This window comes from Palaemon carinicauda, chromosome 18 (genome assembly GCF_036898095.1).
Source record: "Palaemon carinicauda isolate YSFRI2023 chromosome 18, ASM3689809v2, whole genome shotgun sequence".
Taxonomy (NCBI): domain Eukaryota; kingdom Metazoa; phylum Arthropoda; class Malacostraca; order Decapoda; family Palaemonidae; genus Palaemon; species Palaemon carinicauda.
This window is the reverse complement of record NC_090742.1, coordinates 61,211,011-61,227,935: the sequence shown is the minus strand read 5'-3', so window position 1 is coordinate 61,227,935 and position 16,925 is coordinate 61,211,011. Positions and strand designations below refer to the sequence as shown.

The 16,925-nt window shown below is 41.2% G+C and overlaps 1 protein-coding gene across 2 annotated transcripts in view; it reads left to right on the top strand.

Annotated features, from left to right (window-relative positions):
* The window catches only part of Pex6 (peroxin 6), a 77,489-nt gene extending 67,308 nt beyond the window's left edge, over window positions 1-10,181 (top strand). For both annotated transcript variants that reach the window (XM_068392423.1, XM_068392424.1), the window contains exons 10-12: window positions 7,198-7,275; window positions 9,491-9,630; window positions 9,834-10,181. In XM_068392423.1, coding sequence (XP_068248524.1) covers window positions 7,198-7,275; window positions 9,491-9,630; window positions 9,834-9,967 — 352 coding nt within the window. In that variant the 3' untranslated portion in view covers window positions 9,968-10,181. The remainder of the gene's footprint in view (window positions 1-7,197; window positions 7,276-9,490; window positions 9,631-9,833) is intronic.
* Window positions 10,182-16,925: the final 6,744 nt, after the last annotated feature.

Sequence of the window (16,925 nt, the reverse complement as noted above, 5' to 3'; positions counted from 1 at the left end):
TTTCCATTTATAATAAACATCAAGATTAATTTTAATGATTTGTTTATATGCGACCTTCCTGAGAGTAGGCGGTCCTAACTTGGAAACCGAAGTTAAACAACGTTGAGCCCTTTCAATCGTAAATAACTTTTACAGAGCTAATGATTTAAAACTTATTAAATGAATATTTTTTAGTAGATATTTTATGAAAGATTTTCTTTGAATAGTCTTCGTACTGTTTCAAAGAGGAACAAACGTTTAGTTTATTTATGCTACGCAGTTTGCGCTCTATCGTTACGATAGAGAGAGAGAGTATCACAGTTTCACTTTGCAGAAGGAGTAAACCGATTCTGACGTTTTGTTCATTCTTCTTTCAAAGCTTAAATGTTTTAAATTCTATTTTAAAGGAACTTTTTAATTGAAAAACCTTTCAGTTTTTTCCTTTGGTCAAATAACCTGTTTTTTGACGAAACGTAAGTGGGCTCTTCTCTTCGGTGCGAAATCAAGAGAGAGAGAGAGAGAGAGAGAGAGAGACGGAGAGAGAGAGAGGAGAGAGAACGTTCCGATCTTTATTCTCGTCCCAAGCGAGTAACGTTGTTCTCGAGTTACTCTCGTCCCTAGTCTCTGTACGGGGAGAAAGGATAAAACGTTTTTAGTTTTTATTCTCGTGCCAAGGCACTGTACGGTGAGAGATTGAAAACGTAGTTTTGAATGAACTAGTGTTTAGTCTCTTCCCCAGCCACTGATCTTTTTATCTTAAAATATGTTTACTGTTTTTTGCTTGTATTATTGTGCTTACATTATATGACTGATTTCGCAATTATAACCTTTTGATGAGGGTAGAATTGCGTGCTTCAGGTAGAAATCAGTTTTATTCATACCTAATGTGAATTGTTAAAAAATTTGCTTTCAGTGAAATAAGTGCAAAACAGAAAATCTTAGTGATAAAGTGATATTGCGCAGTGTTATCAGTGTTGCGACCGAGGGTTCGTCTGTTCGTGCCTGTCGTTCGCCTAGTCCGGGACCTCTTGCAAGCTCCCAAGCCCAGGGGAGAAGTAATGTCGTACGACTTATGGGTTCGAGAGGCCTTGATCAGCGAACAGACGTTCCCTCTATGGTATCAGGCGTATCTCACCAAGATCGCCCCTACCATTAGACGAGAGAGACGATTTTCTCCTCGTCATCCGAAGGCTTTTCGCATAAGAAACCGTGGAACAAGGTTTCGAGGCCCTTTAAGCCAAAGTCAGTCCTTTCAGGACAGGTCCAGCGTCCTGGTTTTAACTATTAGGACAGCTCTGACACTATGCAGTCATCGGAAGACTGCTCGCCGCCTAAACAAAAACGTAACACAGGCTCCGAGAGTCTTTTTGTAGGCAAGGTTTTGCAGTCACAGACGTTACCCTCGTCTCTTACCGCAACCATTCTCGTTGTTCCTAAATGAGTTGTACGGCAAGACATGCAGAATAAGCTTGCCTCTCTTATGGAGGACTATTCTGCCGATAAGGTTCACGTTGATCCTAGCCGTTTATCTCATCGAGATCCTGGCCTTCAGCCGCCCAAACGAACCTTTGTGCGTCCTGTTGACATTGGCGTAGCTAAGTCACGTCAGTCACGATATGTAGAGCCTCACTCGATGCGGTCACGTGTTGGCTTTCAGCCGCATTTGGACGTTAGGCTGCTTCCTAATGCTCCTGTTGACGTTCAGGACGTTCGCCAACCAGCGGAGTTGACTTGTTTTGACGCTGAGCGTCAACTACCGCAGTCTAGAGTTGTTTTGACTGCTCAGACTAGGCAGTCAAAACAGTCTCGAGTGGACGCCCAGCGTCCTCCCGCACCTGTTGTTGTTGACAGTTCACAGACTGTTAAGCAGTTACATGACGTTGCGTCCTCGTCCGCTACTAATACACCAGTGCGTGTGGACTCTGCTTGTCAAGCATTGCCACCACGGCAAGTCTCTCCCTTGCTTGAGACTCGGCTTTTGTCGGACAAGATTCCTTCAGATGAGGAAGTTGCTGTTCCCCCTCCTACTGATATTCCCTTGAGGACTCTGTCAGACGGAGAGGAGCCTAAAGCTGCTTAGCTCTCTATGGACTTTAAATAAATCGTACTGATTTTTAAGGATCTTTGTCCGGATCTTTTTGTAACTGCTGCTCCTCGTTCGCCAAAACGTCAGAGTTTACACTAGGCCTAGCTACTTCGAAGCCGTTGTTTTTATAAGCTAGTGCTCTCTAGCTCTTCTAAGAGAGCTTTACGTTTGCTAGGCGACTGGTTTATCACCAGGAGGAGTTTGGGGGAGACAGCCTTTGCTTTCCCTACTTTTAAGCTGGCTTATAGAGCGAGAGTCTGATATGACACTCATAGACTCTCCCTGGCGCCTGGCCATGAGACGCTCCTAGATTTTATGGTCGACTTCAGAGCTAGACCATCTCCTGTTAGGAGTCTTTTTTCGAGCGTTTGAAGTTTTGCTGTACAATTATGTCATGCATAAACAAGGCTTTCAGGGATGGCTCCAATGATCTGACAGCCACGTTCTCTGCAGGAACAAGTTCCTCAGGGATGGCTCCAATGATCTGGCAGCCATGTTCACTGCAGGTGTACGTAAGAGGCAAGTGCGCTCAATGTGTTCATTGTCAAGACAAACTTCACGATGAAGTCTACCAGGCTGTCTTGACAGCATTAATGGAAGGCGGCTGGATGGTCTCTCTCGACCTTCAGGAGGCATACTTCCACATTCCTATACACCCGTATTCCCAATCATTTCTGAGGTTTGTTTACAGGAATGTGGGGTACCAGTTTCGAGCCCTGTGCTTTGGCCTCAGTCCTGCTCCTTTCGTGTTTACAAGGCTCATGAGGAATGTGGCAAAATCCCTCCATCTTTCGGGGATCCGAGCCTCCCTGTACTTGGACGACTGACTTCTCAGAGCATCGTCCAGTCTTCGCTGTCTGCAGGATCTACATTGGACGTTGAGTCTGGCCAGGGAGTTGGGACTTTTGGTCAACCTAAAAGTCCCTACTGATCCCATCCCAGATTATTCTATATTTGGGGATGGAGATTCGCAGTCCAGTTTTTTTTCGGGCTTTTCCGTCTGCCACCGATTAGAACAAGCCCTGCTCGAAGTCCAACTAATGCTGAAAAGATAACGTTTGTTCAGTCAGGAGTTGGAACAGTCTCGTAGGGACTCTCTCATCCCTGGAGCAGTTTGTCTCACTAGGGAGACTACACCTTCTGCCTCTCCGGTTCCATCTAGCCTCTCACTAGAACTAGGACAAGACGTTAGAGACGGTATCATTCCCAGTCTCCGAACCAGTGAAGGCATGTCCTAAATGGTGGGACAGCAATATCAGTCTGAGAGAGGGACTATCCCTAGCAGTCAAGAACCCAAACCACGCGTTGTTCTCCGACGCGTCGGATTTGGGTTGGGGTTGCGACCCTGGACGGTCGGGAATGCTCGGGTCTGTGGACCTCAAGTCAGAAGAGCATGCACATCAACGGCAAGGAGCTATTAGCAGTCCACTTGGCCTTGATGATATTCGAAAGCTTCTTCGAAACTAAGTGGTAGAGGTCAACTCAGACAACACCACAGCTTTGGCGCACATCTCCAAGCAAGGAGGCACACACTCCTTCACGCTGCTCGAGATCGCAAGGGACCTTCTCTTATGGTCAAGAATTCGAGGCATCTCCCTGTTGACGAGATTCATCCAGGGGGACTTGAACGTCTTGGCAGATTCTCAGTCGGAGGGGTCAGGTGATACCCACGGAATGGACCCTCCACAAGGACGTGGGCAAGAGTCTTTGGGCTACTTGGGGTCAACCCACCATAGACCTCTTTGCCTCCTCGTTGACCAAAAGGTTACCAATCTATTGCTCTCCAGTCCTAGATACAGAAGCAATCTACATAGACGCGTTTCTACTGGATTGGTCTTTTCTGGACTTATATGCATTCCCACCATTCAAGATAGTCAACAAGGTACTGCAGAAGTTCGCCTCTCACGAAGGGACAAGGTTGACGTTGGTTGCTACCCTCTGGCCCGCGAGAGAGTGGTTCACCGAGGTACTTCAATGGCTGGTAGACTTTCCAAGAAGTCTTCCTCTAAGGGTAGATCTGTTACGTCAGCCCCACGTAAAGAATGTCCTTCAAAGCCTCCCCGCTCTTCGTCTGACTTCCTTCAGACTATCGAAAGACTCTCAAGAGCTCGAGGCTTTTCGAAGGACGCAGCCAGTGCGATTGCAAGAGCTAGGAGAGCTTCTACCATTAGAGTATACCAGTCGAAGTGGGAAGTCTTTCGAGACTGGTGCAAGTCAGAATCTGTGTCCTCGTCCAGTACCTCTGTAGCCCAAATCGCAGATTTTCTTTTACATCTGAGAAAGGTTCGCTCCCTTTCAGCTCCCACGATTAAGGGCTACAGGAGCATGTTGGCTTCGGTCTTTCGACATAGAGGCTTAGATCTTTCCAACAATAAAGATCTCCAAGATCTCCTTAAGTCTTTCGAGACCTCTAAGGAACGTCGTTTGGCAACTCCTGGATGGAACTTAGACGTGGTCCTAAGGTTCCTCATGTCAGACAGGTTTGAGCCATTACATTCAGCCTCCCTGAAGGATCTCACCCTCAAGACACTTTTCCTAGTGTGCTTGGCTTCGGCTAAAAGGGTCAGTGAACTTCATGCCTTCAGTAAGAACATCGGCTTTTCTACAGAAAAAAGCCACTTGTTCACTTCAACTTGGTTTCCTGGCCAAAAATGAACTGCCTTCTCGTCCTTGACCTAAATCTTTTGATATTCCTTGCTTATCAGAGATTGTAGGCAACGAACTGGAAAGAGTATTATGTCCTGTTAGAGCTCTTAAGTTCTATTTAGCTCATACTAAGTCATTACGAGGTAAATCTGAGGCATTATGGTGCTCAGTTAAGAAACCTTCATTGCCTATGTCAAAGAATGCTTTGTCATATTTTATCAGATTTTTTTAATACGAGAAGCTCATTCTCACTTGAATGAGAAAGACCGATGTTTGCTTAAGGTTAAGACGCACGAAGTTAGAGATATAGCAACCTCCGTGGCCTTCAAGCAAAATAAATCTCTGCAAAGTATTATGGACGCGACTTTTTGGAGAAGCAAGTCAGTGTTCGCGTCAATTTACTTAAAAGATGTCCAGACTCTTTACGAGGACTGCTACACACTGGGTCCATTCGTTGCAGCGAGTGCAGTAGTGGGTGAGGGTTCTACCACTACATTACCCTAATTCCAATACCCTTTTTAATCTGTCTCTTGAAATGTTTTTAATATTGTTTTTTGGGTTGTACGGAAGGCTAAGAAGCCTTTCGCATCCTGGTTGATTTGGCGGGTGGTCAAAGTCATTTCTTGAGAGCGCCCAGATTAGGGGTTTGATGAGGTCCTGTTGTATGGGTTGCAGCCCTTAATACTTCAGCTCCTGGGAGTCTTTCAGCATCCTAAGAGGATCGCTGGGCTCCGTGAGGAAGACAGACTTACAAGGCAGAGTAATCGTCTAAGTCAGCTTCCTTACCAGGTACCTATATATTTTGGTTTTGTTATATTGATAACTGTCAAAAAAACTCTTAGCTTATACGCTGTAAACTTAATTAACTCTGGTCTCTACCCACCGCCTTGGGTGTGAATCAGCTATTTTATATTCACCGGCTAAGTTAAATATTTAAAAATGATATTTTAATTATAAAATAAATTTTTGAATATACTTACGCGGTGAATATATATATATATATTAAAGACCCTCCCTTCCTCCCCAATAGAGACGCAGCGGGACGAGAAGAATTGAAGGGTTTGTTTACATGCAAGAGTGGTATCTGGCCGGTAGTTGGCGCTGGTGGGCACACCCACAACCTTCATAGCGATCGCTCGCGAGTTTTTTTAGTATGTTTTCTGTCGAGCCGCTGAGTAGCAGCTATTATACATTCACCGGGTAAGTATATTCAAAAATTTATTTTATAATTAAAATATCATTTTTATCCAATAAGAATACATGACTTGTTAATTCTTTAGAAAATAATGGGAAATTTAAAAGATAATAAATAGAAATCAACGTAATATGACATGATACAACCCTTTAGCTAGCCTGTAATACTCCAGGGAGACTGTAGGTTAGTAATAATTTGTGAAGAATTAATATGAACAGTTGACTATAACATGTTTATACTATTTACAATTAACCTTCCTACATCAGGTTTTCCTCTAATGTTTTTAGATATTTGATGAATTCTCTCCATTCTTTTCCATAATGAATTGTCATCCAGTATAGGTCTTCATCTATGCCCTATCTCCATTGTCTGTATATTTTAACTGGTTTCTCACGCCACTTCTGAATCCCATTCTTCTCAAATCATTGCTCAGAAAATCATTCTCGGCTTCTTTATTTGTATTGGCTATAAATCTTAGCGTTTTCCATTCAGACCTCTTCATAAGCCATCTCCATTTCATTTATAGGTGTTTAAGCTTCTGGTGTATAAAGAAAATCTCTCTAACACTAGGAACATTTTTTCTGTTTCTGTTTTGTTATTGGAATACTTTTTTTTTATTTCAAGTGTATTACTGCTAGTCCAGCAATCCCTTCTCAAGTACTGTAATCTAGATTGCTGAGTTTTTACTACCTTCTCCATTCAGGCATGACAGTCTACTATGTTGCCAAAGCAGTAGAAATGTTCCTTTACTTTAAGGTGGCTCTTTCCTGTATAACATAACCATTTTCATCCTTTTATTCACCATTAGCTCTTATATGATCTAGGAATGGGAAAATCTTTACTCCTTTTCATTTTGAAACCCCAAGCTCTTTTTGTGATACCTGCTATATTGTAGCACGTACTGATGAAGCAGTAATCAAGATTAAATTAGAAATACAATACTTAAGCATTCTTCCTAATGATAAAGTATTTAAGAAAAGATTCCATGAAGCAGATAGAATGTAAGACCATCTGTTAAACAGGGTTTAAGGTTTTGATAAATTATCTATGAATGATTTTATTTTTAAGAATTTTCTCCAATATTTCATTATTTACAAGAAACGTAATTCTCTGGAACTTTGAAGTACTGTACAGTGTACTGATATCATATCTGTTATATGTTATCTTGAGCTTTTGACTGAAAGCCTTCAAGTGGCATTTCATCTTGAAGATATTCAAATGATTGATATAATTTCTTGAAGGATTTCTGCTTTAAACTTATCTCAATTTTGGTGCTTATTCTCTCAATCAGGTTTGAGAAAATGGTGTTCCTTGGAGTTTGTGAAGACAGAGCTGGGCAAGTCAAGGTACTCCGGGCAGTCACTTCTAAGTAAGTTGAGATTTCTTCCGTCTGTATTTGCTGATTACAGCAGATTGTGTTTTACATTGAGGTTGTTATTAGAATACAGTATTGTACACTGAAAATAAAAATAGTTATTGGTTTTCATACTATTTCCAATAAGCACAGCATTGAAATAAAATGTAGGTACTGGTATTGTCTGTTGAAATGGTGAGTTGGAAATTCCCTTAAATTTTCACTGTTATCTGCATTAATAATTCCAAAGGGATAAAAGGTGATGAAATGGAAAAAGCAAATAGGATAGGAGTCCTATGCTTAGCCTATGCTAGGCTGCCTCAAAATGATACCCTAGGTAGTAGGTCGGCTAGGCCCACCCATTGAGATACAGTACTACCGCTAGAGAGTTATTGGGTCCTTTGACTTGCCAGATTGTACTACATTGGATCCCTCTCTCTGGGTACGGCTCATTTTCCTTTTGCGCACACATACACTGAATGGTCTAGCCTAATCTTTAGCAGCCTTTGTGTGTTTTGTGATTAAGAGAAGAAATAATGATTTTTTTCCCCTGTTTTAGATGTAAACAGGATTGATAAAGTAATTGCCCAAGTCTATACTAAGGGGGCAAAGCAGTGCTTCAAGTTTCTGCCTTTAAGCCAATAGCTTCGACATCCTTAGAATTGTTGCCAAGGAATTCCTTTCATATCAGTGGTAGACATGAGTTCCCATCCGAACTCGAAAATCTTATCGTAGAACGCTATGGCAGTCCTTCCCTGCAAATTCCAGTAGGAGGAAGACTTTCCCACTTTTATGATACTGTATGTGGGAGAGCCTTCGTCCCAATCTATGAGTGTTAGCTGTTGTCAAAGGAGGTTACTGAATCCTTATAGACTCCAATCCGGCCTTGTCCAAGAGCCCATTTCTAAGATATCTAACAAATACAGAAAAGCCACAAATTTTGAATCTAGAAGTTTTTAAACTTCTTGGAAAATGAATGTAATAGAAGAGATCTTGACCCCTGTTCTGGGTTTTTAGTGCAGATTATTCTTAGTTCCCAAAGCTTCAAGGGGTTGGAGACCAGTACTGTTTAACAAGTTTACAATTCTCACAAAGTTTTCCATGGAAACTCCCTCGATTAGATGTTTTCAATAGACATTTCAGAGGTATTTCTTCACATCCTATTCATCTCAATTTTGAAAATACCATCATTTTATTAACAAGTCAAAGGTTTAGCAATTCAAGTACACATGTTTCAGTCTCAAGCATTTACCAGGTGTGTGTAGAAATAACAAATTTTATTAATATAATTCTATTTTTTACTCGGTGAAAGTTGGTTTTGTTTTAATAAACACCAATTAATTCATTACTGATTATTTAGTATTGATGCCATTCAGTCATTGATAAATATAAGGATTAACCCTGTTGACTTTATATTCCGTCACCCTCATAAACTAACTACCTAAGTCATTTTCTCCACTTGTTGGGAAATAAAAACCACCTCATTTCCTAATTCTTTATATCATTGTGTTGGGCTTTGATTCACAAATTCTTAACAGAAGAATTTGTGAATTAGAATTTGTTAATTGAAGCTCAACACAATGATATAAAGAATTAGGAAACGAGAAGGTTTTTTTTTTATTATTTCCCAACAAGTGGAGAAAATGACTTAGGCAGTTAGTTTATGAGGGTGGCGATTTATAAAACTTGCACTAATGATCCAAACACCAATAAGAGGTGTTAGTACAGCAGCCATCTTAAATCCCTAAATAACTACCTAAAGGAATAGAAATTTACACAAAACATGCTGTTGAACTAGTACGTCATAATGCTAGTTTGATGTAAAACAAAAGCTATAGGATCTATAATGATCATCTGTCCACCTTTTTTTTGGTATATGCTCATGCATTTAGTGTTCATCATATTCTGCATCCACGTGTAAATGAGATAAACCAACAAATTTAGTTTCAAATCTCTAGTATATCCAATGGATTCTTAAATTTGGGAGATTTTGTAGCCTTTCTTTATTTGTACATCTTTAATACATTATTGTGCTTTGAAACTCACCAAGGTGTAATGTATTGTACAGTATACCATATCTTCAGTTTTGGTTATATTAAACTCCTTAAATCCATTTATATTTTTCATACTACAATACCCTACTTTTGGAAGCTCAAGAACTAAAAAGTTTGTTTTTAGTTTATTTTGAAGGTTGCTATTTCATTCATTCACAATTTTCTTTGTCCTTCAGAGTCCCGCTAGACAAAGATGTGGTTCTTGAACGTGTGGCTGAGCTTTTGCCGCTGACCCTGACGGGTGCCGATTTGTACTCTCTGTGTACTGATGCATTATACACAGCACTTCATCGCACAATACAGCATATAACAGAAGGTGAGTTTAATAATATTTTTTGTTTATTTTGAGATATGTTTATCTAAGCTTCTTAGTTTCCTTATTTCTTTGCATTGCTTGAAAATATTTGTCAAAATATAGACTGTAGGTAATTGTAACGGAATGGAAATGGCACCCAATTGCTGCAATATATTGTATTGTGTTAGGGATCCTGTTTTATGTTATGCTGTAAATATTTTCAGGCAAAGTAAAGGAAGAGGAAGGTGAGATTCTTGTCACAGAGGAGGATTTCAAGGTAGCAATTGAACAATTAGTACCGTCTGTTACACCGAAAGAGCTGATTCGTTATCAGAACCTGAAAACCAATCAAAGATGATTAAACTTAGTTTATTAATTTTAATGCCTTTCATAATACTGTTTTAAGTACTGTATGTCATATCTGGGATAAATGCTCAATATACAAATATTCGTTTTAAGCTGCAATGTACGGAATGTATTGTGATGTTTGTTGTGATATTCATTTTTTAATTTAAGGGTCGCATTGCTCTTTCATTTTTTTTTTCACTAAATATAGAGCTTAATTCTCTCCAGTGTGCTGTTTTATTTTACCTTAGGTATCTATTCTTAATAGCTATTTTGTTTTTTCAATTACTGTCTCATTGAAAAATCTTTGGTGTAATAGAAGGGAAATTATGGTATCCTAAGCACAGTAATGTATTTAGAATTATACTTGAACATATGCCATTTTAAATGAATGTTGTAATTACTTATTTTTGTAGTATTTTCTTTACACTAACCTCTTTTTTTATGCAAACTGCTCTTGGGAGTCGTTTCTAACAAGCCTAAAACTTTTTTGGCATTTGAAATGATAGTTTTTGGGGAGCGTCATTTCTTAGCCAGTAGCCTACATCATAGTATGAGTACTGTATGGCGATTGCTGATTTAGAAAATAAGGTATACCAATAGATATTTCAGTATTCCCACCTCCCAAATGAAATATGAATTACAATACTGTTTAAGTATTCGGAGCAAAGATAACAACGTCATAGTGAAATGGATGCAAGAAAGGTAGCAGGATGAGGTAGCATGTTCTCAACTACAGGCAAGGGTTGGTTAGGGTGAGGCACCAGCTAGGCATGTGGGAGGGGATTAATGTGCTTTTGCTACGCACACTACTACTATAGGCTCAGGATAGAAAGGGTTGTCCAGTGGGAACAGGTCAGCTGAGCGCGTCCCAGAGGGAGGCCCCTGTAGGAGGCATGCAAACATTAAGCATTCCCCTTTCTTAAGTGGGGAAAATACTAATGAAAGCATTAGCAATTCCATGGGATCACTTTTAGCTGTTACTTGTTGAGCACTTTAGTGTGAGCGTGCCCCATGCCCGCTAATATTAACCATATCAGGAGTGTGCTGAGCACAGACAAGGTCTGGCATGCAGGGTTTCCAGTCTTGTTGGAAAGGTTTTTTACTCATAGTAGCACGTTTGTTGGTAAACAGTGATTCAAATACAAACGTATGCTTGGAGAATGTTGCTCACGAGCAAGCTCTCTAAATTGAAAGATATGGTCTCCATTAGGTAAGGAGAGCTTGTTCCTTCTGATATTTTTAGGTAGTAGGTTGGCCAGGGCACCAGCCACCCGTTGAGATACTACCGCTAGAGAGTTATGGGGTCTTTTGACTGGCCAGACAGTACTACATTGGATCCTCCTCTCTGGTTACGGTTCATTTTCCCTTTGCCTACATACTCACTGAATAGTCTGGCATATTCTTTACATATTCTCCTCTATCCTCATACACCTGACAACACAGATTACCAAACAATTCTTCATCACCCAAGGGGTTACTGCACTGTAATTGTTCAGTGCCACTTTCCTCTTGGTAAGGGTAGAAGAGACTCTTTAGCTATGGCAAGCAGCTCTTCTAGGAGAAGGACACTCCAAAATCAAACCACTGTTCTCTAGTCTTGGGTAGTGCCATAGCCTCTGTACCATGGCCTTTCACTGTCTTGGGTTAGAGTTCTCTTGCTTGAGGGTACACTCGAGCACACTCTCCTATCTTATTTCTCTTCCTCTTGTTTTGTTAAAGTTTTTATAGTTTATATAGGAGATATTTATTGTTGTTACTCTTCTTAGAATATTTTATTTTCCTTTTTTCCTTTCCGCACTGAGCTATTTTCCCTGTTGGAGCCCCTGGGCTTGTGGCGTACTGCTTTTCCAACTAGGGTTGTAGCTTGGTAAGTAATAATAATAATAATAATAATAATATCATCTTCCAAAATCATAAGGGGCTTGGGCAATTAGGAAGTTTGTCTCAAGGGCGCTGTCATAAGACAAGATTATTCTCCTTCCTATTTAAAATTTTCAAAGGTTGAAGAAAGAAACTTTTAAAAACCATGTCAGCTTTACTGTAGACCTCCTGATGGCAGCAAACAATCCCTAAATGCTGGAAAGAAAAAAGATAAGTAATTAAAAAGCCATGAAACTCCAGCTATTGGAAGAACATCTGTTCTCACTGATGACTGAATTCAAAGTGAGTTCTCAGGAAGCAAGCAGGGTGGTGGCGATTCCCTGTTTCTGGCTGGTAACTATTGCCCACCTGTTTACACTTCGTTATAAAAGTTTAACTGCCACATTCTCCAGCTCGCTGATATTCTATCTATGTAAAGGATAAGCGTTTGTATTTGTACTGAAACAAACTTTACTGAAAAACAAATATATACAATAACTTTATAGTTAGCACATCTAAACTATTAGGTGATAAATGTATTGCATAGAAATTTTCAAAATGGAAATGATTAATAGTGGCTAATACATACAGTATGTTTAATATAAAATGATGATCGGTAACTTCCTTTTCTTTTAACGAGAAATTTGCACTTTGTTATGAAATGTATTGATTTATATTAAACATTGATTTGAATTCCAGTATCAAGCACCACGCATAAACAGAAAATTAAATTTCCAAACAATTAGCTTGTTAAGGTCTCTAACGTCAACCTTTTTTTCTGACCTTCCGACTGCTTTGTTCTTTCTACTTTAAAAAGGAAGGAAAAGTAGAGATGTAATACTGTAAAACCTACAGTACATCTTGTGAACTATGTAAAAACAATGTAGTGCATTATTTGTGGTTTTAGTTAACTTCATGTAGGGGTGGCATCGAATTCACTGACCTTAGGGCACCAATATCACATGGTTTTTTATCTTCTTGGTGATTCCTGTTACCTAACCCATGTAAAGATCAAGGACTGGCTTATACTGTATATAAGTGCGTGTGTATATTTTTAAATATTTAACTTAGCCGGTGAATATATAGCTGCAACTCTGTTGCTCGACAGACAAACTGTACAGAAAAAAACTCGCCAGCGATCGCTATACAGGTTGCGGGTGTGCCCAACAGCGCCATCTGTCGGCCAGATACCAAGCTCTATGTAAACAAAGACTCAATTTTCTCTCTGTCGACGTGTCGACAAGACGTACTTTACTCGCTGTTGAAACCTGGAGTTTTTCCCATCATCTTTGGTGAAGTACTATATTCTGGTTTGAGCTTTCGCAGTGCAGGTGTTTTATCTTCATCTTAAATCTTGAACTCGTTTTGGATAAATTTATTTATGGTGACAAAGAGAGTATGGACTTTCTTTCACTTTTAAATGGCCGACCCTTCCCTTAGACGGAAGTGTGTTTAGGCTTTTAGTAATTATCTTATCACGTTATAAATTAATTATAGATTTTCCTCTATATATTTTATATCTCTCCGCTTTTATTAGGCCTCTTCGATTAACTTTCCATTTATTAAACATATAAAAATAAATTTTAATGTTTTGTTTATATGCGACCTTTCCTGAGAGTAGGCGGTCCTAACTTGGAAACCGAAGTTAAACAACGTTGAGCCCTTTGCAATCGTAAATAGCTTTTAAAGAGCTAATGATTTAAAACCTTTTAAATGAATATTTTTAATAATATTTTATGAAAGAATTTCTTTGAATAGTCTTCGTACTGTTTTCAAAGATGAACTAACGTTTAGTTTATTTATACTACGCAGTTTGCGCTCTATCGTTACGATAGAGAGAGAGAGTATCACGGTTTCACTTTGCAGAAAGAGTAAATCGATTCTGACGTTTTGTTCATTATTCTTTCAAAGCTTAAATGTTTTAAATTCTTTTTTAAAGGAACTTTTTAATTGAAAAACCTTTCAGTTTTTTCCTTTGGTCAAATAACATGTTTTTTTGACGAAATGTAATTGGGCTCTTCTCTTAGGTGCGAAATCAAGAGAGAAAGAGAGAGAGATATAGAGACGGAGGGAGAGAGAGGAGAGAAAACGTCCGTTCAAGCGGGTAACGTTGTTCTCGAGTTACTCTCGTCCCTAGTCTCTGTACGGGGAGAAAGGATAAAATGTTTTTAGTTTTTTATTCTCGTCCCCAGGCTATGTGCGGTGAGAGATTGAAAACGTAGTTTATATGAACTAGTGTTTAGTCTCTTCCCAAGCCACTGAATTTTTTTTTTTATCTTAAAATAGTTTTTCTGTTTTTTGCTGGTATTAATGAGCTTGCATTATACGACAGATTTCGCAATTACTACCTTTTGATGAAGGGTAGAATTGCGTGCTTCAGGTAGAAATCAGTAAAAGTTTTGATTTCAGTGAAATAAGTGCAAAACAGAAAATCGAAGTGATAAAGTGATATTGCGCAAAGTGTTACAGTGTTGCGTCCGAGGGTTCGTCTGTTCGTGCCTGTCGTTCACCTAGTCCGGGACCTCTTGCAAGCTCCCAAACAGGGGAGAAGTAATGTCGAACGACTTATGGGTTCGAGAGGCCTTGATCAACGAACAGACGTTTCCCTCTATGGTATCGGGTGTATCTTACCAAGATCTCCCCTACCATAAGACGAGAGAGACGTTTTTTTCTCCTCGTCATCCGAAGGCTTTTCGCATAAGAAACCTGTCACAAGGTTTCGAAGCCCTTAAGTGAAAGTCAGTCCTTTCAGGACAGGTCCAGCGTCCTGGTTACAGCCATTAGGACAGCTCTGACCCTATGCAGTCATCGGATAACTGCTCGCCGCCTAACAAAAGCGTAACACAGACTCCGAGAGTCTTTTTTGTTGGCAAAGTGTTGCGGTCACAGACGTTACCTTCGTCTCTTACCACAACCATTTCCGTTGATCCATAATGGGTTGTACGGCAAGACATGCAGAATATGCTTGCCTCCCTTATGGAAGACTATTCTGCCGATTAGTCCTTTGAGTCTAGCCGTTTATCTCATCGATATCCTGGCTTTCAGCCAACCTAACGTTCATTTGTGCTTCCTGTTGACGTTGGCGTAGCTAAGTCACGTCAGTCAGGTTGTTTATAACCACACTCGATGCGGTCTCGTGTGGATTTTCAGCCGCATTTGGACGTTAGGCCACTTGCTGATGCTCCTGTTGACGTTCAAGATGTTCGCTAACAATCGGAGTTAACTTGTTTTGACGCTGTGCGTCAACCTCCGCATTCTAGAGTTGTTTTGACTGCTCAGTCTAGGCAGTCAAAGCAGTCTCGAGTAGACGCTGTGCGTCCTCACGCACCTGTTGTGGTTGACAGTTCAGTTGTTGACAGTTCACAGACTGTCAAGCAGTTACATGACGTTGCGTCCTGGTCCACTACTAATGCACCAGTGAGTGTGGACTCTGCTTGTAAAGCATTGCCACCACGGTAGGTCTCTCCCTTGCTTGAGACTCAGCTTTTATCGGACAAGGTTCCTGTAGATGAGGAAGTTGCTGTTCCCCCTCCTACTGATATTCCCTTGAGGACTCTGTCAGATGGAGAGGAGCCTAAAGCTGCTTAGCCCTCTATGGACTTTAATTAAATCATGATGATTTTTTTTAAGGATCTTTGTCCGGATCTTTTTGTAACTGCTGCTCCTCGTTCGCCTAAACGTCAGAGCTTACACTAGGCCTAGCTACTTCGAAGCCGTTGTTTATAAGCTAGTGCTCTCTCGCTCTCCTAGAGAGCTTTACGTTTGCTAGGCGACTGGTTTATCACCAGGAGGAGTTTGGGGGATACAGCCTTTGCTTTCCCTTCTTTTAAACTGGCTTATAGAGCGAGAGTCTGATATGGCACGAGAGAAGTTCTCGGCTTGGGAGTTCATGCCTCTGCCCAGATAGACTTCTCAAATCTCGTAGACTCTCCCTGGCGCCTGGCCAGGAGACGCTCCAAGTTTTTTACAGGTCAACTTCACAGCTGTTTTCGAGCCTTTGAAGTTTTGCTGTACAATTATGTCATGCATAAACAAGGCTTTCAGGGATGGAAAGCGGTACCGCCTCAGTCGCTAACCCCGTCTGTTGCCGCACCTGCTCCCGTAGACCCTAAATGGGCTTTGCTGCAAGACATGCAGTCCAAGCTTGCGTCCTTGATAGAGGACTTTAATGCGGAGAAGGTTGCTGCTGAACCTTCTGGCCAACAACCTTCCAACCGGTCGGTTGTGCGTCCTGTTGACGCTGAGGTTACCTTCTCGCGTCTGCCAGTTGAGGTGGTTCCTCCACCGATGCGACCCAGTGTGGGTTGCCAGCCGCACGTTGATGTTAAGCGACGCTCGGAGGTGGTTGTTGACGTTCAGGACGTTCAACAACCAGCAGAGGTGACTTGTATTGACGCAGTGCGTCAACCTCAGCAACCCGGTATGGTGTTGACTGCACAACCCAGACGGTCTAGACAGTCTCGGGTGGATGCTGTGCTTCCTCGCGCACCCATGGTTGTTGACAGTTCACAGACTGTGCAGCAGTTCCATGATGTTGCGTCCGGCTCCGTCACGCATGCACCTGTGCGACCGGACTCAGCGAGCCAGACGTTGCCCACTCCGTTGCCGTTTCCTCATCAGTTTTCGGATGAGGAACTATCTGATGAGGACGTTGCTGAACAACAAGACGATCAGCCCCCAGAATAGATCAAGCCCTGCTATCCATCCAGAAGATGCTGAAGAAGGAACGCTGCTCAGTCAGGCTGTGGATGAGTCTGGTAGGGACGCTGTCATCCGTGGAACAATTTGTGTCACTAGGAAGACTACACCTCCGTCCTCTTCAATACCATCTAGCTTTTCACTGGAAAAAGGACAAGACGCTAGAAGCGGTCTCGATCCCGATTTCCGAAAAGATAAAGTCTTGTCTGACTTGGTGGAAGGACAATATCAACCTAAGAGAGGGTCTTCCCCTGGCTGTTCAGACTCCCAACCACGTTCTCTTCTCGGACGCATCGGACGTGGGCTGGGGCGCGACACTAGACGGTCGGGAATGCTCAGGACTGTGGAACTCGAGTCAGAGGAGCATGCATATCAACTGCAAGGAGCTGTTGGCAGTACATCTGGCCTTG